Raw genomic sequence first — 24,062 nt, forward strand, 5'->3', positions numbered from 1 at the left:
CCTTGGTGTCTAGCACCCTCAGATCAGCACTGAACGTTGCCCCCCTTATGGCTATACTGACTCGAGGGCTAACAATATGGGATCTCAACTCCCCTCCCGGTGAATAGATTAGCAGACACTTCCTTAGTGCAGTGGTAAAGAAACTATGCTCCTCAACATATGACTTGGTGATGAAAGAATGAGTAGCACTAGTATCGAAAAGCACTATAGCTGGATGGGAGTTGACCATGAACGTACCAATAACCACGTTAGGAGCCTCGGCCGCTGACTTGGCCGTCACGTGGTTCACTCTGCCCTGTGCTGGCGCCCTTGGCTGAGCTGGGCGCCCCTACTGTCCCGCCTGCGCCTTCCGGGGGCAAGTGTTGGCGTAGTGCCCCGGCTGGCCGCAGTGATAGCACACTCGAGGAGGTGCTGGAGCCTGCTGTCCGGTAGGAGCTGCCGGACGTGGAGCCTGCGGTGCTGGTGGAGCAGCACGAGCCGGAGGTGCCGGTAACCTCTGGCCCTGCCCTGCCTGCTGCTGCTGTCGAGGCGGGTACTGCTGCGACCTCTGCTGGTACTACTGGGGAGGCCGGTACTGCTGCTGCTGGTACTGCTGAGGCGGCTGGATGCGAGGACGAGTGTTGCTGCCGGAAGCAACGGGGACAATCTTCCTCTTCTTGTCCTCCATCTCCAGGTACTTGCGCTCCGTGTTGAGCGCACTGTCAACCAGATGGTTGAAGTCGTCGAAGCGGAGGTTGAGCAGCGCGTACTGGAGGTAGTCCTCAAGGCCCTCCACGAAGTGCTCCTGCTTCTTGCGGTCATCCGCAACATCGGCAGGGGCGTAGCGAGCGAGCTGCAGAAAGCGATCACGATACTCCGTGACCGACATAGTCCCCTAAAGTGACAAAGATAGATAGATGTCGAAAGATTAACTCAAGATTCATAAGGATAGAACAAGGGGCATTAGCTCAAAAGAAACCGCGGAATGATTATATCCAAGATTACCTGCTTCAGTGCAAGGAACTCCTTCTGCTTCATCTTCATAATGCCCGCGGGGACGTTGTGGCTGCGGAACCGCTCCCGGAACTGGAGCCAGGTGAGAGCCTCGCGGTCCTGAACTGGGTGGGACTCCCAACAGTCCAAAGCTGCCCCTCGCAGCTGTCCTGCTGCGTACAAGACGCGCTCACGATCATCGCACTGGGCGATGTCCAACTGGCGCTCCACTGCACGGAGCCATTCGTCAGCCTGAAGAGGGTCGGACGTGTGAGAAAACGTCGGCGGGTGACCCCTCAAGAACTCAGCACGCCTGTCGCGGGGCTGCGGCGGTGGAGGAGGAGGAGGCTGAGTGTGAGCCTGCTGAAGAGCCTGAACCGTGTTGTTCAGGGTAGCCATCATCTGCATCTGGAGCTGGAAGTACTGCTCCGGAGTCAAAGGCGGGGGCATCGGGATACCGGTCCCCTGGGTGTTCTGCCCCTGATTGTTCTGCCCCTGCTGGTCAGAACCACGCCTGGTGTTCACCATCTGATTTTGGACAAAAGATTTCACGAGTAAGGATATTGCAGGAATAAATTCGGATGGATACGATAACTCTTTGCGGAAAAGACTCGGACATGATAAAGTAGACAGGATAGAGTGGACAGTTTACCCCCAACGATCTAACTCATTTTATTATTTAATTAACTTTAACTTAATACTGATTTTCATTAAACAAATTTAAACTACTAAGCTATGCAATCATATAAAAATCCAAATCAAACATGTAGCATAATAACAAGCAGACAATTTTCACAACTTAGCCGAGTTTAACATCCGACTCGACTAACACAACGCGTCGCAGAGCGTGCTATCGTATTATTATAAAACAGTCACCTAGCTAATACTCATGGTGGTCAGATGAATAATTTAGGCCAAGATCCATGAAAACTATTCTATAGAGATAGAAATCAAGGCAAGACGAGTAAGAGTCATAGAATTCAAGGGATATAATAGTAAAATAATTTCAGCAGACAAGGATTGGAGAGAAGAAGACTTAAAACTCGACCAGCTCTATCTAGGCTTTCGTCCTACAGTCGATACGGCTTTGATACCACTCTGCAACACCCGGTTTATAAAAGGACATAAACCGAGCAATCATATACGTGCCAGGATCAAGTCACACGTATATACAACAGAATGAACAATATATCACAGTACATATCACATAAAAAGATATAATAAAGCGAATACGAATGTTATTTATTACATTAATGACAAAATGTCTGATACAACGGAAGCGAAGTACAAAATACGATAAACTCTCCGAAGCTGAACAGGGCGCCACAGGGACGTCGACTGGGAGACGAACGCCTAGAAGTCCTCGTAGTCCTGGTAGCGCTGAGCGAATTCCCTCGCGTCGGCAGGAACTGAGCAGCAGTAGCGTATCCAAGAGGAAAAAGTAGAGAAGAGGCAAGGGTGAGTACACAACTTGTACTCAACAAGTATAAAACAAACTATGAGGCTCTAGGTTGGCTGACTGACTGCATTAGCTTTTAAGTCTTGGCAAAATTTTATTAAAGCTAATTACTACAAATTGATGAATTACCATTAACCCAGTTACATAGTAATTAATCAAAATTAAACATGTTACTACTAAGAACCAAACCACAACCATACCAAAACCCCGAGAGGCACCCCCTCGTCGGAAGGAGCTAACCCCACTAATCAAAAGGAGGATCTGGGCCGCTCATGACCGTGAGCATGGCTAGTATACCAGTTTTACACTCTGCAGAGGTTGCACATCTTTACCCACAAGTCGTGAGCTACGCCAATTGTTCATCACACTTCCTTAGGTGAGATGACTAGCAAACTCACTACGAGGCCGTTACAAAGGACACGTTGGTAAGGTGTAACCGCTAAGGATTCAGGCAATGCAACGATGGTACCCACCTCGAGGGGTACGCACACCAAGCCTCGTATCCTGAGCACCATTGAGGCTCGACTCCCCTCTTGCCCCGTCGGTAAGTTACTCCCGAACCAAAATGGCCTAATTAGTAAGCCAAGACCGTCCCATTCCAGTCTTGTGGTAGCGCTGTTATCCCAGGTTGTCGCTCTATGAACCGGTCCTTATGGAGAGTGGCCAACCAGGCAGTAAGCACCGTGCCGGCCCCCTAAACCATGTTTCTAACAAAACCAATTTTAATGAGAAGTGAGCCACTCAAGCCACACAGAGGGCCACTCTCAGAGTTAAGTTGCATATACCATTAATCAAATTAATTAAAAAGGACCATTATGTGTTATAGCGCGGCACCTAGCATAACTAACCAAAATGCAATCCAAAGGATATATATAAAGGATATAAGTGGCTAGGAAATCCTTATAGGCATATAGTATTAAAATGCAGTATGAAAGTGTATTCAAAAGTGATAGGTTGTTCATGTTACACTTGCCTTCCTCGTACTGCTCCTGCTGCTGCTCAAACGGGTCGGAAGACGGCTGCTCCGGGTACTGGTACTGGGGCTCCTCGGGTAGCTCAGCGTCTACTCACGAACACATGGCCAAAAACAATACACAACAGTAAACATACAAGCATACACTAACAAAAGCTAAGAAATAGTACATCAATACATAAAAACATCACACTAAACTAGTCTAAAACTATTCTACGCGTTACAACGATCGCGTGGATATAAAGAACGCTTAAAACGGAGTTAAAACGCATAATCTAGGCTAAAAACAAGTTCTAGGGGCTTATCTACGAGAAAAACTAAGTTCCAGGGGTTTTCTGCAAAACCCGAGGACTAAAACGTAATTAAACTAGAACTCTGGGGCCTAACTTGCAAAAACAACAGACCTGGACGGCGGGTTCAATTTCTAGAAAAACCAGGGGGCTTCGTGCAAGTTTCTGGGCCGAAAAGTAAATACTTTTGAACAGACTTGGAGTGCGGGTTGATTTCGATAAAGATGGGGGTCTCTTTAGAAAAAGATCCAAGCCGAACCGTTATCTTTGGATCCTGACCGTCAGATCTCGATCTGATGGCTCATGGCGGCTCGGATCTAGATCTAATCTAGACCGTAGGCTGCGGATCGAACGGTGGGGATCCATCTGGCGCGGGTGGACGGCGGCGCTTGACCGCCGGCGGTTCTGTTCGCGGCGGCGCGACGCTAAGCTCGCCGGAGTTCGACGAGCCCGACGCTTCGGGGGTCATTGGCTAGCGCTCGAGTCTAGGGGGTTCTACGCCGCATGAGTAACACACCTGAGGCTATATAACGGTGGATTAGGGCTCGGGGCGGGATGCTCGACGGCGAAGGCGGGTCTGGAAGGCGGGGAACGCCGGTGAGCTCGCGTTCTGTGGGATTCCGGGGCTACGGCCTAGTATTCTCTAACGCAAAAGACCAGGGGAGCGAGATGCGGCTTACCGATGGCGCTGGGCGATCGAGGTCGCAGCGGCGGGACGACGGTGGCGAAGGCCGCGGGCGGCGCTCGTGGGGCTTGGTGGCGAAGCCGATGCAGGACTCTGAGCGGAGGGCAGCGGGCTCGGGAAGGACCCTGGCGTCGAGGAGGAGTCGGTGTGCTGCTCGGCCGGGGCTCCGGTGTGGCGGAGCGGCGTAGCTGCGGCGGCGCAGAGCGGCGGCACGGCGGAGTGGGGCGGTGCGGCGGCAGCTAGCTTTAGGGGCGGCGCTGGCGTGGAGGATGGGGGTCTAGGGGTGCGGTTGGGGTTAAGAAGGGCAGGGCCGAGGATCTCGGCGTGCGCGCCCGAATAGGAAGGCCGGCGAGATCACCGGGCCGGGGATCGTGCCTGGCCGTTGCGCGGCCGGGAAGGTGGAGCTGACGGGTGGGCCCGGCTGGCAGCGAGAGGAGAGCGGAGCGCAAGCCAGCGCGCTGTGCGGGAGGGCGGCTCACTGCGGCTGCCAGGTGGGGCAAGGACGGTCGGGGTCCACGCGCCAGGCGGTAGGAGACGGGAGGCTGGGCCGGGGGACACGGAGCAGGCCGAGCGGAGTGTGGGCGGGCGGGCCGCGCTGGGTGAGTGGGCCGCCTGGATAGGGAAAGAGATGGGCCACGGGGAAAAAAAAGGAAACGGGTTGGGCCAAGCTGTTTCTTGGGTTGGACTGGGCTTTGGTTTTTCCTATTACTCTGGTTTTCTCTCCTCTTTTCCTTTTCTATTTCTACATCTATTTCTTAGCAAAACAAATCTATTTGAATTCAAACAAAGTTTGAATTCAACAACTCTATGCACCCAAGCAAATAAAATAAATGCTCCAGCATGATGCAACAACAAAATTTAACCTTAGACAAAATTTTAATTACTTGAGGAACAAAAATTAGATTAGATGCAAGACTAACACAATAATCCTTAGAAAATTAAATAAAGCCAATTAAATTTATTAATAAATGCTGGAATTTAAATTAGGGTGTTATAGGTTGCGCGGTTGTCCCAGGTTGTCGCTCTAATGACGTGTCCCAGGGTGTTTATAGAAACTTGGTTTTGAGCCCCCAAAACCAAGTTTCTATAAAAACCAATTTTTAACGAGTCGTGAGCCACTCAAACGGGCCACTCCCAGAATTAAGTTGCATATATCATTAATCAAATTAATTAAAAAGGACCAAGTATGTTATAGCGCGGCAACCTAGCACAACTAATCAAAATGCAGCCCAAGGGATATATAAAGGATATAAAGTGGCTAGGAAAGTCCTTATAGGCATACAGTATTAAAATACAGTATGAAAATGTATTTAAAAGTGATAGGTGGTGTTCATGTTATACTTGCCTTCCTAAAAGTTCTCCTGCTGCTCAAACTGCTCTGAAGACGGTGGCTGCTCCGGGTACTGGTACTCCTCCGAAGGATCAACGTCTACTCACGATCGCAACGCAAAAACAAGTCCAGCACATACACATACATGCAAACAAAGGGAAACACTAAGAAATAGTACAACAATACATAAAAACATGAAACAAAACTAAGGTAGAACTATTCTACGCATTACAACGATCATGTGGACATAAAGAACGCCTAAAACGGAGCTAGAACGTGAAAACTACGCTTAAAACAAGATCTAGGGGCTTAACTGTAAGAAAAACAGAGTTTCTGGGGGTTTTCTGCAAAAACTAGGGACTAAAACATAAAAACCGAAAAGATCCAGGGCTAACGCGTGAAAAGGTCAGGGGTGGACGGTGGGTTCTATATCTAAAAAGCTCAGGGGCCTAAACATAAAAAACAGGGGCAGTTTGGAATTATTTTTGAAAGCTTCTGGACCGCGGGTTGATTTCGATGAAAGACAGGGACTATTTAACAAATGCGCCAGGCCGAACCGGTATCTACGTGCGTGGGCCGTTGGATCTTGATCTAGTGGCTCAGATCTGATGGATACTCAATCTAATCTTGCGCATCCACTCTTGATCGGACGGCTCAGGGCTGGGGTTGCGAGGGGGCAGCGGCGCGAGTCGCCGGGCTTGAGTCTCCGCGGCGGCGCTTCACCGGAAGCTTGTCGAAGAGGGCGGCCTAGGCGCTACAGGGGGTCTTTTGACCTAGGGTTTGGTGCAAAAGGAAGCGCTCGACATGCGGAAACCACCGGGGCACTCAAGGAGGTGGTACGGGGCTGGGACAAAGGTCATCGCCGACAAGGGCGGCTCGGCGCGGCCGGAGTTCACCGGCGTGAGTCGTGTAAGCTGTTCTGGGCACGGGTCAGGGCCTACAAACTAGCGCAAAAGGATTTGTGGCTCGGGAGGTGCTCACCGGGGCCCAAAATCGGGTAGGGTGGCCGTGCAGGGGCGGCGGCGTCGATGGCGAGCGGCGGCGCATGGACGGAGATCGAGGAGGAGGCGATGCAGAGGGAGCCCGGGCGCCTGGACCCCTCGGATCGACGTGCGGTGCTCCTGCGAAGCCGGTGGGGGGTCAGAGAGACCCGAGGGCCGAAGTGCTCACCGGCGGCGGCGCTCCTGGAAGTATTCGGCTAGATCCGGGCTGGGGTCGAGGGATGATGCTGCGGGGAGACTCCAGGCGGCGAGGGAGTGCTGCTGCGCTGCTTGGCTGAGGCTCCGGTGCGGCGGAGCGGCATGGCCACAGCGGCGCAGGGCCCTTTTCACGGCAGAGCAGTGCGGGCGCGGCGAATTAGGTTTTGGGGCGGCGCTGGCGTGGAGAATGAAGTACAGAGGGGCGCGGGTGGTACTTATAGGGCGGCGGAGCGTCCTTGGCGTGCGCGCCCGGGATGGAAACCTCGCCGGGGATCTCGGCGTGACAGTTGCCCGAGCGGAGGGCGCGGAAGGGACGAAGCTGCCAGGTGGGGTCGCTTGGTCAGTGAAGGGAGGGGCGACGCGCAACGAGCGCGCGGGCGAACGGAGTGCGGGAAAGGGCTGGTGCGCGAGAGCTTGGCCGAGTGCGGCGCTGGGTCAGCGTGATGGAAGCTGGGCCGCGGGTGTGGGCCGCGCGGGAAGGGGCGCTGGGCCGCGCAGGTGGCTGGGCCGGTGCAGTAGAGAGGAGGAGGAGGTGGAGGCGGACTGGGCTGAGGAGAGGGGTTGGGCTGGAAACTGGGTTTGGTTTTCTATTTTTTTTTCCTCTTTTCTATTTCAAACCTAACTCAAACTCTTTGAATTCAAACTTGAATTTGAATTCAACCCTAGCACTCAAACAAATAAAACAATGCACCAGCATGAATGCAACAACGAGTTTAACCTAAAAAAAATTTTAATTACTTGTGAAAGAAAATTAATTTAAATGCAAGTCTAAGCATATAAAACCTTAGAAAACTAAATAAAGCCAATTAAATTTATTATTAAATGCTGAAGTTTAAATTAGGGTGTTACATATTTCTAGAATATTCCCAGACGTACACGTGATTTCCAAATCCCAGCCTACGTGCGGTACAGCTCAGAAGGGCCCACAACTCCAAGCGGCCCTTTTCGACCTGATCGACGAAGACAGTGGGGGCCCACTGACCACTCCTCATCAGGACGCTTGTGTCGCCCGGTCTTCGCCTGTCTTCACCTTCCGACCCGAGGACCCACATGACGGGCCATCTCCGCGCTTGCTCTTGACATCAGCTTCATTGCTCCTGACGTCTTGTCTTCACGCGCCTTCGGCGACCGCCGCCGAAAGCATCGCTCGTGCCTTTAGGGTGCATTATCAACCGAAGAAGATTTTTGTGGAATCAACCGGAGGTGCAGAGATATCGGCCATTCCCCAATATGGTTGTTATACCTTCACCTTTCACAAGAACCTCCCGAGTCCAGTCCCCGCGAGCAATAACAAGTGGGCCAACGATTGGTCCTCATACTGGTTCTATCACAAGGTGACATTGGACCCCATCACGAAGACCCATCCCCTCGTCGTCGACCGCATTGCTGCTCTTGGCGATGTGCCGAAGGCCGCCTGTCATGTTCGGGTCGAAGACAAAGTTCTTGTTGCCCAGCTGCGGAAACTATCGAAGACCTTCAGCACGCGCGACATCATCGAAGAGTTCGTCGCTTGCGGCTGCTTTCCCGTCAGGGTTGGCTGGGATATCTCCAGCTGGTTGGCCGAGGACCGCTGGATCGAAGGTATTCCAGTACCTGATTTCGCGACCGTCTTCAGCCTTCGAACCGACCGTGAGTTTTCGTACTTAAGCTCATGTTATGGAGGTGCACGCTTCGCTCTTTTGCTTACACTTTTTGCCTCTTCGGCGATGCAGGAGTGGACCCTGTTGTCATCGAGAGCCGGGCCGACGAGATGGTCGGGTCAATGTCAAGGGATGAGTACAAAGCCCTCGTCGGTCATCTTAGCGGGGCTCGACGGAACCGGGTGTTCACGCGTTGGGCCTCTCCGCTCCTCAGCGGGCACCCGAGTTGAAGCTTGCTGAAGGCCAGGGCGGCCCAGAGAAGGCGAAGGCTCTGAAAAAGGCGAAGCGGAAGCAAGCATCTTCGTTCGCAGAGCCGAAAAAGAAAAGCCGGCTCATCGACACCATCTTGCATCAGTCTCCCCTGCAAAGTAAGGGGGAATCCGAAGATGGCGGGAGCGAAGACAGCAACCGTCCTCCTACCGAGGCAAAGCCCCTCGGCATTCCACAGGTGGCGGTGCCACTAAGGGCGGTCCATCCCGACCTGGACCTTGAGTTCAGCACCGCCCAGGAGAGCGAAGACGAGGGCGACGTCGAGGAGGTCAACGTCGTGGTCGACTCCCCCCGCCGCTCGTCTCTTCCGCGCGGAGCCCCTACCTCCAGCAAAGAAGCTGAAGTTCCTTCTGAGAAAAATGCCGAAGCCTCATCCTCGCCCGAGAAGTCCACGTCCTCCTCCGGGGCAAAAAAGAGTGGCGGCGGAGACTCCAGCAGTTCATCGGAAAGCAGTAGCTTCTTTGTTCGTGATGCTGATCCTGAAGCTGTTGCTATGGAACTCAATGCGAAGCCCACTGCTGTGCGCCTCAGCGGGAACATCATCAAATCTCTTCGTTTTGAGAGTCGGGACCGCGAACGTGGGCTTTTAGCAGTGGCGGGGGACTCCTTCTGCTTCCCCCTCATGGAAAAAGACTTGATGGGGAGCGGGCTAAGTAACATTCTAGAGAGCGCCCAAGACTTGTCGCTGAAGGCCTTCGTGGCTGCGCGCTGTGCTACCCGGCAGTTGGCGGCTGAGGACAGCTCAAAGGCTGTTGTTGCTGATCTGGAGGCGAAGGTAGCCTCTCTGGAAAAGGAGAAAATAGAGCTACAAACGCGCCTCGCTAGATCTGCTGAGGAGAAGGCGACTCTTACCACGGAGCTGCTTGTGTCCGCTGATCGGGCGGTGAAGGCGGAGGACGCCGTGAAGGCCGCTAAGTTGCTTGCTGAAGATGCTGAAAAACGTCGAGATGCGATGCAAAAACGGCTTCGCACTTTTAAAGAGGCTATAAATACCAGTTCGGAGAAGTTGCAGGAAGAGCATCCTGACCTCCTCGCCCGGTATGGGCTTGTGGCTCCGGATATGTTTCCGAAAGGCACCGACACAGTTGGCCTTGGCTCCTTTTTCCAGTGGCTTCGCGCTTGTGTCGCCATGCTGGACGCTGGGGCGCATTTCCATGAAGATATCAGTGCCATGGTCGCCGTCCGTACTCTCAGTGCCGCAGTGTACAATCTTTTTCCCTCCAAAGCTGGGCAGGATAGCATGGTGTCGAAGGCTCAACTTCGTTCCCTTCGTGATTCCTCCTTCCGCTGGCCGGGCGAGGAAACTGTTTGTCCGGAGACGCTGCCGGCTTTGGCGAAAAACATCGCCGTCAGCTTCATGGAGCGCTTCTTCAAGGGCAAAGGTCGTGCCCTTGTACAACGTGAAGTCGAGCGGATGAAGCCCCAGGTGATTATCTGCGTTTTTTTTACGGAAAACCTGCTGACTTCTAGTTGGCATCTTTCAGCTTCAGGCCAAGGCTAACGCCATCGTAGAGCCCATCCTCCATGAAGCTGTGTCTGCCGAAGAAGGACCTGGTGGCGAGGGTGCGAATGGCGAAAACGGCCGAGACGCTACTGACGGAGCCCCGGCGCCCGAAGGCCGGACAGGGGCATCCTCTTCTCATCCTTCGGCTGGCGAGGTGTGAGGGTCATTGTAGGCTATTGTGTAGGGGTCTTCTGGTTGTAATTATTACTTTTTGTAAGCTAACATCTTCGGTGCCTGCGCAGGACCCTGCGTTGGCCCCTGCGCAAGTGACCAAGGATGTGCTTCCTCGCAAGCTGAATCAAGAGGATTTCTATGTCGCTGGTGCGTCCTGGGCAAAGTTCCATATTCGTTACCCTTCGGTTTCATTTGAAGATTTCTGGGCGGATAGGATGCGTGTTTACGACCTTCGGAACGCCGATGCGAAGTGTTTTTTTGCCGAATTTCAGCGTGATCCGGAAAAACACGCGATGATCCTTGCTGATCGCGCGCTTCGTCGCGAAATAAAATGGATTCTCGATACTGATAGACCGTATAGTGCTCCCGCCGGTCTCCGTGAGCCGAAGCCGGAGCCGGTGGACAAGGAGCCCCTTCCGCCTCATGAATTTATGTACCGACGCAAAGGCATCTTCATCGAGAGCTCTAGTTAATTTGCGTTGCCCTCGGTTTCAAGGGATGACTTCGAAGCATTTCTTCGACGGACAGCCGAATAGATAATAGATGTGGTGGTCCGGGAAATCATATCTGAGGTGGACCGCCTAGTCTTCGAGGAAGAGGCCTCGGATGTAACTATGTAATTTATTTTTTTGTGCCTTCACGCGAAGTGTATCTTCGCGGTGTAATAAACCTGTACTTTGTGTGTAATAAATTATGTAATTTTTTGGCATTTATCCTTCGACTGTGCACAAATATATGCTGCGAAGAGCCACCCCCCCTTTGCGCGGGCGAGGTTACAAACGCCTTTTTGTTCGTTCATCTTTACCGGCGTCGTGCGTGTTTTTTGTTTTGCAAAACGTTACCCCCCTTTCGCTCGACTGGCGTGGATGATGACTGTGAAACGTGCTTTAGCCCCTCCGGCCTATTGTTTTAATTATGCACGCCTTTCACGCAACAGGACTTTCCACCCTTCGCTTTTATGCGACGGGATTTTGTTAGGGGACCTTCGGCTCTCTAGCCGGAGAGGTTCGCGCCTAGCCTTCGGCTTTCGCGTGACAGGACTTTCCACCCTTCGCTTTCATGCGACGGGATTTTGTTAGGGGACCTTCGGCTCTTTAGCCGGAGAGGGTCGCGCCTAGCCTTCGGCTTTTGCACGACAGGACTTTCCACCCTTCGCTTTCATGCGACGGGATTTTGTTAGGGGACCTTCGGCTCTTTAGCCGGAGAGGTTCGCGCCTAGCCTTCGGCTTTCACGCGACAGGACTTTCCACCCTTCGCTTTCATGAGACGGGATTTTGTTAATTTATCCGGAAGTGAAGCTAAGAGGAGCGAAGCCCTTAATCGGGGTTGCGCCTCGTGCTTGCTTCTTTCAAGAGTTATGGCTTGTACTTCGCGCCGATGACTCCCCTCTTCGCTTTGACGAAAAGGGATAGACGCTTCGGCGCCTTTGCAGCGTGCTTGTTCCTTCGAGACTTTTTTGTGCGGGTCTTGTTTATATTTCACAAGGGGTTACATAGGGTTCCGCCTCGTTAAAAACCTCACACCTTCGGCGCCCGAGTGGACACTCGAAGGCTTCCCCCGTGAGGAAAAGAGTACGGGCCCTTCGGTACATTGTGTGGATTTACACATGAGAAAAAAGGAAAGAAGCAAAAAAGAAAAAGAATTTGACTTACAAGCCCCTTCGGTTTTTTCCTCTGGTGCCTCTTACACATTTCCTACACGTAGTACTTCTGTAGCATGTCCTTGTTCCATGAATATGGGTCTTCGGTGCCTTCTAGCGTGCGGAGCCTGCAGGCCTCTGGCCTTGCCATAGATGCGACGATAAATGGGCCTTCCCACTTGTTGTGCATCTTGCCCTTTTGCTTGGCCTTCGGTATTCTTTGAAGCACCAAGTCGCCCTCTTTGATGCTGCTGGGCTTCACTTTCTTGTTCTTCCACCTTCGTGCTTCCTCTTGATATTATCCCAAGTTGATTGCTGCTTGTATCTTGCCAGCTTCGATTGTGTCAATTGAGGGCTTGATGTCTTCTTCGATGTTTTCTGCCCCTTCGGCTGTTCTCCAGGATTTGAGCTTGATTTCCTCGGGTGTTACGGCTTCTTTGCCATATAGAAGTTTGAAAGGGGTGAACTTCGTGGTCCTGGACTCTGTTGTGTTATGAGACCATATGACCCTCGGCAGCTCATCCGCCCAATTCCCCTTTGGCAGCTCAGTGATGTTTTTCTTGATGCCTGCGAAGATGATGCTGTTGGCCCTTTCCACCGCGCCGTTGGACTGTAGGTGGTAAACCGAGGCAAAGCATAAGTTGGTGCCAAATTGAGTGGTGAACTCCCTGAAAGTTACACAATCGAACTGCTTGCCATTGTCCACTGTAACCTCCTTCGGAACCCCAAAGCGGCAGACGATGTTCTGCCAAAAGAATTTTTGCAGGGCTCCTGCTGTGATGTCCCTGAGCGCTTTGGCCTCGACCCATTTGGAGAAGTACTCTACCGCCACAGCGGCGTACTTGTAGTTTCCTGGAGCTGTAGGCAATGGTCCAACAATATCAATGCCCCATCGCGCGAGGGGCCATACCGGAGGCAGTAGCTGCACCTCGTCGGGTGGGAATTTGCTGTATGGGGCATGCCTTTGGCAATTTGGGCATGTGCGAACCACATCGTGAGCGTCCGCCACAGCCAATGGCCAATAAAATCCTTCGCGGAAAGCTTTGCCGACCAGGGCTCTCGTTGCGATGTGCGAAGAACACATCCCTGCTTGAATCTCTTCAAGCAGATGTTTTCCCTCTTCATGTGAGATGCACTTTAGGAGTGGTGCGCAGACCCCCCCCCCCCCTCGGTATAACTCTTCTCCTATGATTCTGTAATTCCTGGCCCGAAGTGCCATTCGCTTCTCTTCCTTCTCATCCTCCGGGACGAAGTGTCCGTGAAGATAAGCCATTATGGCAGCCCTCCAGTCTTCGCTGGTTATGGCGTTGACGAATTTAGCTGATTCTTCGGCACAATTGACGGAGGCCTGCTTTAATGTTTCGAAGAAGACATCTAGCGGTAATGGATCAAACTGCGCTGCTGCCTTCGCCAATTGATCAGCTTGCTTATTCTTCGTTCTGGAGAAACTTCGGACACTAAACCCGAGGAAGTATTTCTCCATGCTACGCACTGCTGCAAGGTACTTCGCCAATTCTTGCTTGAGAGACCTGTTTGATTTGTTTATTTGGCCTGTGATCAACTCTAAATCAGACCTGATCGTTAATCTTCATGCGCCCAACGCTCTTGCTTTGCGAAGACCCAAGAGAAGGCCTTCGTATTCTGCGACATTGTTGGTGCACCCATTGAAGTCAAGTCTGACTGCGTACTTCAGTTGGGTACCCGAAGGTGCTGTCAGGACTGCTGAAGCTCCTGCTCCGTCTCTCTGGTAAGCCCCATCACACTCAAGTTGCCATATTGCCTCTATCTTCGGCTGCTCTTGCGAAGGTGCGACTGGTGTCCAGTCTGCGATGAAGTCTGCCAAGACCTGTGACTTGATTGCTGATCTGGAGACGAAGTCAATGGTGTGCTCAGCTAATTGTGTGGCCCATTTGCCTATCCTATCGTAGGCTTCTCTGTTTTCAAACATGTCTCAAAGTGGGAAAGAGGTTGGAACCTTGATTTTGTGGCTCTAGAAGTAGTATCGAAGCTTGCGTGCTGCCATGACCACCGCATATGCCATCCTCTCCATTTATGAGTATAGCAATTTTGACCCGTTTAGAGCTTCGGAAACGAAGTATATAGGCACCTGTGTCAATGCTCCTTCGATCGTGCGCTCTTCGACGAGAGCAGCACTTACGGCTGCACCTGATGTGGAGATGTATAACAGCAACTCCTTCTCCGAAGGGCTAGACATGACTGCCAATTTCTCAAGGTACTGCTTGAGGTCTTCGAAGGCCTTCGCCTGCTCTTCGCCCCATTCTAAGTTGCCAGAGCCTTTCAGCGCCTTGAAGAATGGGAGGCACTTCTCTGCTGACTTCGAGATGAATCTGTTCAGCGAAGCCAACCTGCCTGTTAGCTTCTGCACCCCCTTTCTTGTGGTAGGCGGCTTCATCCGCCTAATGGCTTCGATCCTCTCCGGGTTTGCCTCGATTCCCCTTTCGGGGATCATGCAGCCCAATAGTTTGCCTCTTCGCACGCCGAAGACACATTTCTCCGGGGTTCAGCTTGAGGCCATGGCGACGAAGATTCGCAAATGTTTCGCGAAGATCTTGGATATGATCATCCTTCTTTTTGCTTCTCACAACCACATCATCAACGTATGCGGAGATGTTTCTCCCCAATTGATCCTCCAATACTTTTTTGATCATTCTGTTGAAAGTGCATCCGGAATTGCGCAGGCCCTCAGGCATTCTCACGTAGCAGTATGTCCCGAAGGGGGTGGTGAAACTGGTCTTCTCCTCGTTTGCCTTGTTCATGAATATCTGGTGATAACCCGAGAAACAGTCCAACATACTGAGCATCTCCGAGCAAGCTGCTGCATCGACCAGGGTGTCGATTCGTGGTAGTGGGTATTCGTCCTTTGGGCACGCCTTGTTCAAGATTGTGAAGTCAATGCACATTCGCCACTTCCCGATCTTCTTCGGTACCATGACAACATTTGCTAGCCACTCCGGGTACTGGACCTCGCAGATGACGCCGGCGTCCAGCAATTTTTGTACCTCGGCCTAAGCCGCCTTCTGCCTTTCTTCGAACATTGACCTTTGTCCCTGCTTTACTGGTTTTGCCTTCGGGTTCACCCTGAGCTCATGCTCGATGACCTCTCGACTGATCCCTCGTAGATCCGAAGAGGACCAAGCAAACACATCTTGATTATTGCGGAGAAACTGTATAACCCTGGCTTCTTCAGCCTCTTCGAGCCCTTTTCTGATGATCACTATTCAGTCGGGCACATCTTCGCACAATAGCACCTTCTTCGTGTGTTCCGCCGGGGATACCCCTCCTGACTTCTCCGGCTCTTCGCTGTTTGCAGCCTCATTGTCCTCATTTGGTGTTTCAATGACATGGACATTCTTGTTGTCAATTGATGCATTGTCTTCGCATCTTCTTGCTTCTTCCTGGTTGCCAAAAACTGTGATAATTCCCCCGGTCGAAGGTAACTTCATGCATAAATAGGATTGATGAATCACTGCTGCAAATTTGACCAAGGTGTTGCGCCCGAAGATGGCGTTATATGGGTAGTTGATGTCAACTACATCGAAGGTTATTGCATCGGTTCTTTGTGCTGCTCCTTTGCCGAATGTGACATTGAGCTCTATCTTGCCAAGAGCTTCTATTCTCTTGCCTCCGAAGCCAATGAGCGGATACAGTGACTTATGTAGGGCTATTTCTGTGAAACCCATTTTTACAAAGCACTACCATACGAGGATGTCTGTGGAGCTCCCATTGTCCACCAGTATTCTCCCTACATCGTTCCCTGCAAAGTGCACTAAATTCTTGACAATGTTGGCCCTGATGACGAGAGGGTCATTGTGTGGGTAGTGTTGCAGCCGAAGGTCTGCTTGTGTGAAGGATATCGGGACATGAGACCAAGTTGTTCGGAAGCATTTGCCCTCGCTGACATGAGAAACTGTTCTGAAGTACTCCTTGCACTGCCTCTTTGTCTCAAGCACTGGTTCATTAGATCCTCCGGAGATGGTGTTGATGATGTTCACCCTGCTGCCCGAAGGTGCATCGATTGCTCGCTCTGGAATCTGCTCCGGCTCAAGTTTCGGAGGTAGAGGTAGAGTTGTGTCGCAAGACAATGGTGTTGAGCTTCTGGACCATGTCTGACTGTACTGCGAAGGTGGTAGCATTGGTATTGATTGTTGCGGAGGTGGTGCATACGGTAACGGGTTGTAATTGAAAACCGGGTATGACACCGGCCAATTTAGCATAGGAGCCCAAGTGGTTGCCGTTGCCGAAGATTGAGGTGGCAACTGCGAGGTATGATTGACTGGCTTCACTGGCTGGGAATTCTGCCGGTCAAACTCTTCTTTTCTTTCAATGGCAAAGGGGCATTCATTATTCCAATGGCCTTTGTCCTTCCCGTGGAAGAAACAGAATAGAATTTTCTCTCTTCGACCACCATTGTCTCTTCGGCCTTTGTTGTGTCGTTCTTCACGATGGTGATGATCATCGCGGTTGGATCTTTCTTAGTGGCGGTCCCTCTCGCCTTTGCCCCTGTGATGGTGTCTCTACTCTCAGGGGGGTTCTTCTTCGGACACGTTGTTCACTGTTCTTTTCTGCTTTGGTTCGCCAGCATGCCATGGTTTTGAATGGGACCTCTCACTGCTTCGCGACTTCTGCTCGTTCTTCTCCTCGAGCCTTCTCATCTTCGTCCTGTCGGATATGCAATATTCTTCCATTATCTCGAACAACTTTGTCACTGTCTTCGGCTTGCGCCGAGATATGTATTCTCCGCATGGTCCTAAGTTGATTCCCTTCACCACAGAGTCGATGATGCTCTGGTCGGCGACATTGGGTGCTCATGCGCGAAGCTTCATGACGCTCTGAAGATATTCTTGCAAGGTCATACTTCCTTTCCTTAGATCGTGAAAATCACACGATGTCACTTCATCAGGCCTCACCGCGCGGAAACTTGCACATAGTTCGAAGCAAAGCTGCTTCCAAGACAGAATGGTTCCTGAAGGGATGTTTGCATACCAACGCTGCGCCAAGCCCTTCAATGCGAGGACGAGCTTTTCTCTTTACACGCGGTGCCTCCTCCCGATGCTTCTATGGTGGCTTCGTATTTTAGGAGGAACTCTTCGGGGTCTGATTCCCCATCGAACTGTGGCAATATTGCTGGGTTGAGGCGATGAGGCCACTGCACTTCCTCCAGCTCTTCGGACAGTGGTGATATTTTTTGGTGCCTTCTTCGGTAAGGCTCTTCGCCATCTGACTCAGAATGGTCAGAGATCTCCTCGACTGGCACGAACTTCGGGCGGAACCTTAGTGGTTCTTGTTGTCGCGGGTTGACCCCGATCATCTCCTTCTGCGGTGGTGGTGGTAATGGTGCTTGCAATTTCTCGAGCTGCAGCTGCTGGGCGCGGAGCTTCTCTTGCATCGCCTTGCAGCGAAGCTCCTCCTCCCTCAACTTGTTGTACTGCTCTTGACGCTCTGCTTTGGTGAGCATGGTCTGCTTCCCCTTCGCTCTTGTCGTCATCTGTGGCTCCGAAGGTTCTGCTTTCCAAGGCCTGCTGCTGAGCCCTTTGCGCCTCTTCGATGCGAGCGTCGATGGGACGCATCGCCGCAATGTCTTCGGCTGAGACGCCGAGGTCCAGAAGGTTGACTTCAAGTTGGCCATCTGCAAGGGCGTCGACGGAGACGCCGTCGCTGGTAGTCCCGTTCATCTGTGTTGCTGCCACTTCGCCCTGCGAGGGTGTTGTTGTTGTCGTCGTCGTCGTGTCCTCCGAAGTGGCTCCGGTGGTTCCTCTCTTCTTCGTCGCCGCCATGTGGTGTATCGAACCGACGGGTGGGCGCCAAACTGTTGGTGGAGAGCGTCTTCGGAACGGACGGACACTACAACAGTAAGGGACAAGCACACAATTCAGGCAGTAAATGTTCTCTCTCTCTATTCAATGTGTCCCATCAATGAACATTACAGGGGGTATTTATAGGTGGCGTTATGCCTCCAATGTACAATTACTCTTTTTCACCTTTACAACGGTCATATTCCCGGAATATTCCCGGATGTACACATGATTTCCAAATCCTAGCCTACGTGCGGTACAGCTCAGAAGGGCCCACAACTCCAGGCGGCCCTCTTCGACCTGATCGACGAAGACAGTGGGGGCCCACTGACCACTCCTCGTCAGGACGCTTGTGTCGCCTGGTCTTCGCCTGTCTTCGTCTTCCGACCCGAGGACCCACGTGACGGGCCATCTCCGCGCTTGCTCTTGACATCGGCTTCATTGCTCCTGACGTCTTGTCTTCGCGTGCCTTCGGCGACCGGCCCGAAGGTGATGTCCCCAACAAGAAGTATATGAAGGAAATAATCCAGAGTCGAGCATTCAGTTTGCAGACGCCAAGCAGTGACGAGCTGGATGGCATTGTTGCCAAGATTGTGCACAGATGTGCTGGTTCTTTGGCTGCCAAAGCCTTTGGTTCTATGTTGAGTACCAGAACTACTGTGCATGAATGGATGGATATACTAGCCAAAAGTAACATTTGTAATGACAGGACTGGAATTTTGCCTGTTCTCAAACTCAGCTATGATGATCTGCCGTCACATATGAAGCAGTGCTTTGCCTTCTGTGCTATATTTCCCAAAGACTATGAGATTGATGTTGAACATTTGATCCATTTATGGATGGCACTTGACTTCGTACCACTAGAGGAGGAAGACCATCCTGAAACAGCAGGAGAAGAAATTTTTAGGCAGGTTACATGGAGATCTTTCTTTCAAGAGGTGAAACAAAGCCCACCATTAAATTATGAAAAAAAGGATGGCATGCTTTGTAACACAACCACATGCAAGATACATGATCTCATGCACGACATTGCTCTTTCTGTTATGGGGAATGATTGTCTGACCGTAACCGATAAAATCAATGACAAGAAGTCTATATCAGATCCAACTCGTCACTTCTTGTCATGCCGTGTTGGAACACAGTTGGATGGTTTTATGAAGAAACAGCCTTCAACACTCCAGACACTGTTTTGTACTGATGTTGACTTTTTATCACATCTATCGGAGTACAATTCCGTACGAGCACTGCACCTCCCACTAAATACAAGGCATCAAGTCAAATCAAGGCACCTACAATCTCAACACCTGAGGTATCTTAATCTCTCGGGTAATAATGTGATCACAGAACTTCCTGGAGAAATTAGCATGCTGTATAATTTACAGACATTGGACGTTTCTTTTTGCCGGGGGCTTCGTCAACTACCAAAGCAAATGAAGTACATGACATGTCTCCGACACCTCTATACACATGGATGCACATCACTCACGCACATGCCCCCAGATATTGGACAGGTGGCATCACTGCAGACCCTAACATATTTTGTGGTCGGGACTAGTTTCAATTGCAGTACTGTTGCAGAATTGCAGAATTTAAATATTGGTGGACAGTTAGTGTTAGACGGCCTACAAAATGTAGATGAATCACAAGCAAAAGCTGCTAGCCTTGGAAACAAACACAAACTCACACACTTATCTCTCAAGTGGAACAGTGATGCCAATGAGGTACAAGATTGTCATATGAAGGTGCTAGACGGTCTGAAACCTCATGGTGGGTTGCACATGCTAAGGGTAGATTCATACAAAGGTAGCAGTTTACCATCATGGATGATAGATCTTAGTCTGTTGAAGCACTTGACGGAGCTCCATCTAATTGACTGTTCAGAGTGTGAAGTATTTCCTCAGTTCTGTCATCTGAAAGCCCTTCAAGTTCTTTATTTGGAAAAGCTGGACAAGTTGCGGAGCCTATGTAGCGATGTGACATTGATGATATTTCCTGCATTGAAGGAACTCACGTTACATGATTTAGAGAGCATGGAGAGATGGGTGTCAGGCGAGGGCAATGATGAAGTAACCTTTCCAATAGTTGAGGAAATTAGTATTGAGAACTGTCCAAAATTGACGAGTCTACCTGACGCGCCAAAGCTCAAGGTTATAAATGTTAATGAAGGCAAGGCACAGCTATCCTTATTAGCAATAGTTAAAGCTACATACACGTGTTTATTGTCCAAGCTAGAACTGTCTGTTGGAGATAAAGAAGCAACACTTGAGCTAGATCCTGAGAATCATGAATCACCTTTGACAGAACTGAGCTTAGGTGGCTGCAATTTTTTGTTCCTCTCAAGTCCATCCCAGCCAACGATCGGGTTTTGGAAATCTTTTGGAAAACTTGTTAATTTGGAAATAAAAAATTGCAGTGGACTCATGTACTGGCCGGAGGAAGTGTTCCATAGCTTGGTATCCCTGAAGAACTTGGAGATTAAGTCGTGTAATAAGCTAATAGGGCCCGCACAGGTGAATGGTGAACCAAGGCCAACGGCGGATCAGGTCCTGCCACATCTAAGCATAATATTGATCCATAACTGTGGCAGCTTGGTAGAGCTGTTCAGCCTTCCCCCATCCCTCAGAAGTATTTATATTATTAATTGCAATAAGCTTGAGCGCATATGGGGGAAGGAGGATCAGTTTGGCACACCGTGCGACGGCTACGCATCATCATCCAGTGTGGTAGAGCAATCGTCAGCACAAGCAAATCATCCTCCACCGAACCTAGAGTTTCTAAAAATATCTTTTTGTGGTGACTTTGCAGCACTTCAAAACCTCCCGCCGTCCCTCAAGTCGTTAATTATTTTTGAATGTCACGAGCTCTGTTCCGTGTCAGGGCAGCTGGGTGCACTCGAGAGTTTAGCCATTCATGGCTGCAGTAAGCTGCGGTCTCTGGATTCCTTGGGAGACCTCCCATCACTGGAATGTCTCAGTATTGAGAGGTGCAAACGCCTTGCATCCTTACCTGGTGGTGGTCATGGAAGCTACTCAGCTCTTCGGAAAGCCACGGTCAAATACTGCCCAGCCATAGATATGAAGCCACTTTACAAACTCGACCAACAGCGGCTTGACAGGCTAGAAGTCAGACACTTATCACACGCTCATTCAAGCGATCCGCATGAAGGTATCATTCAATTTCATTTTCTTCTTCTCCAGCAATACACGCATTCACTTGTTCACTTCCATATTTTTTTTACATACAAATCTTTTGGGGGGACCTGGTTATTCATTTGTCAACAGTCATCTTTTTTATGCGCGTTTATGTTCTTTTTGTTACGTTCTAAGTTTATTTACGTACGAGCGTGGTGCTGTACGCCTGTACGTACATCCGTGATTGAGTTCGATCTTGTGACCTGAATTGCGATGTGTCCGCGTTTTGCAGCACCTCTATTCTTCAATGCGCTTGACATGTTTACTGACAGTCAATATCAAGCAAGTATTTTCACTGTTCCATTATATGCACGATCCATTTTGGTTCATGTAACCCAATATTGTAAGACTGTGCTGTTGTCTGCTTTTATCACGGATGCACTTAAATTTGCAAAGATAAACTCTTACACCATTTTCCATCACCAGGGGCTAAACTGAGGGAACCAAAATCCTGGAAATATGCTATCCCTCGGTGCCAAGATTGGGCAATCCAGCGTCACCGTAACCCCTGAATGGAGAACTGGTTATGGTCCTCCTGATTGCAGAATTTGGCCGATGCATGCCGCTCCGAGACCTGCCTGCGAGTACTCCGGTGTTCACAGCTCCAAGAGTTTGTTACGTCGCTCAGAGACTATTAGTTTAATATTTCAGTGTGCTCCTTTTTGCTGTGGCATGAATAATCTTTCTGCTGTACTTGGGCTATGGCTCAGAGACTGTTAGGGCAATAGGGCATGTACAACGGTGAGACAGCAGCTGTCTTTATGTGTACACATCAGCAAAAAGTGCCTACGTGGCCCTCATTAACTGAAGAAAGAGAGTCAGGTCGTCGCTTTGTTCGTCTACGGCGCGGGCGAGTTCTCCCAGGCGAACAGACGACTCCTCCCTCGCGTTGTACGACCAGCGGCATAATCTTCCTGCTACAAATCCACGCCTTCACTTGTGCACTTGCACATTTTTCATGGATTGGTAAAATTACATTTGGGCCACCTGGTAATTCATTTGTAAACGGACCTCTTTTTATGTACTCATATGTGTGTTTATATTTTTTTTCCTCATATGTACCCATATCGTTGAATTTGCCAAGATGAGCCAGCGTATGCATATATAGTCGTGATACAGTAGTTGTTATGTGAACTGCGAGTCTGCGATGTGCCCGTTTTCCAGCATTTCTATTCCTCAATGCTACTGAACAATTTCCTGCAATGTACCGTGTGCTGTCTAGATTGTAGAAGAAAGCTCAACAATGAATTGCTTTGTTCTCGGTCGTCATCCTACATCATTTTTCGAAGATAGAGTTAGTCATAGACTGACAATGACGCAAAATGTTCTAGTACTTTTTGCCTGTCTGGAACAGACGGAAAAATACTTGAGCCGGGCAGGTGGATTGTGGGTTCTTACGGTACAACCAAGAGCTGAACAGCACCATGATCTTCAGAGGAAATTGACAGTTATCATAGCCATTTGTCATGGAAGAAGCATGTCACTTCTATTCTACGGAGAATAATGAAATATATGCTGAAATCTAATTTAAATCTTGGATTTGTTTTCTAGAAATATTTGCAGATCTTTTCCTGTCGAGATTTGAATCCTTGGGTCGCACTGTAACAAAAATAAAATCTTTCAAGCGACTAACTAAAACGCACGGATCATTGGCTGTGAAGAACACATATGTTCAGCCACGACGGACTCACGGAAATCTTAATTCCATCTTTGTCATGATGGTAGTTGCTCGCAACTGCATACATAGCTAGAGAACCGAGCATTAGTACCGGGCAGAAACCTCCGGTTAGTACCAAATTTTGCACTCAGTACCGACCGACTAGTCGGTACTAAATGCGCTTGCATTTAGTATCGGTCGGTATGCCCGGTACTAAAGTGCATACTTAATACCGGTTGGTAACTCCAACCAATATTAAACTGGTCGCCGCGCATAGCTATTGGGGCAGCAATTTAGTAACCGTTGGTGTTACCAACCGGTACTAAGTTCTTTTTTTAATTTGCATACGTTTCTTTAATTTTCCTTTTTAGTTTTAATTCAAATTCATATCTGTTTGCGTATACTAGCATTCCTATCTATATTCATATCTAGCATAGCAAAGACTACATATATATATATATATATATATACACATATCAGCTATTACAAGTACTTCAAATAATAATGCATACTTGGGATCGAATACTACAAGTGGCCACATAAGTTGTTTCCTAACAAGTACTTCAAATTTTACTAGTCTTCATCACCGTCCCTGTTTGAATCAAGTTGACCCACGCTTACCCTATGTTCCGCAAAAAAATTATCCATTAGGATTTATGACCTCATCAAGCACAAATCCACATAGTACTTCTTGAATTTCCCCAACTCTTTCTGGTTCAATGATGTCTTCTTTCATTCGCTAAATTTGTCATGTGCAAACATAATTATTTTAAATCAATACATGTATAAAATAAAACTCAAGAAATTGCTATTAATTTTTTACATACATCGAATTCTTTCCGCGTCGTTCTCTTTGCACCAATAAAGTGATAGATGAACTGACATACGTAGTAACCGCATAACTTGTTTCCTTGCTTCTATCCCAAACAATTTATATAGATGATGAAATATTATTCATAGTGTTTAAAGAAATGACACTAGATGCCTGAATTATATTCATATCAGAAAGTCAGTTTTGATATAAAGATCACTTAGCTTGTCTGTGACTCCTCTGTGCTTTTTGAGGAAGTGAGCCCATGCCATTTGGAGGATGTATATGAGGTTTTGATATTTTGTTACTTATTTCCTCAAATAGTCGACCACCACAACTTAGGCTCGATCAATCTTGGTACAGAGGAGGACCTAGTGAAAACTGTTGATACACTTATACAGATGAAATATTGGATATACTTATTATCAAATTAAAGAGATGAAAATAGAGTTGAA

The 24,062-nt window shown here is 49.6% G+C and overlaps 1 protein-coding gene across 1 annotated transcript in view; it reads left to right on the plus strand.

Annotated features, from left to right (window-relative positions):
* Window positions 1-22,169, plus strand: part of LOC120691001 (putative disease resistance protein RGA4) — a 51,425-nt gene extending 29,256 nt beyond the window's left edge. Inside the window, exons 2-3 of the mRNA XM_039973950.1 lie at window positions 18,457-21,113; window positions 21,566-22,169. Of these exons, the coding sequence (XP_039829884.1) occupies window positions 18,457-21,113; window positions 21,566-21,651 (2,743 nt within the window). The 3' untranslated portion in view covers window positions 21,652-22,169. The remainder of the gene's footprint in view (window positions 1-18,456; window positions 21,114-21,565) is intronic.
* The last annotated feature ends 1,893 nt before the right edge of the window (window positions 22,170-24,062 follow it).

Source organism: Panicum virgatum, chromosome 9N (assembly GCF_016808335.1).
Source record: "Panicum virgatum strain AP13 chromosome 9N, P.virgatum_v5, whole genome shotgun sequence".
In the NCBI taxonomy this organism is placed as follows: domain Eukaryota; kingdom Viridiplantae; phylum Streptophyta; class Magnoliopsida; order Poales; family Poaceae; genus Panicum; species Panicum virgatum.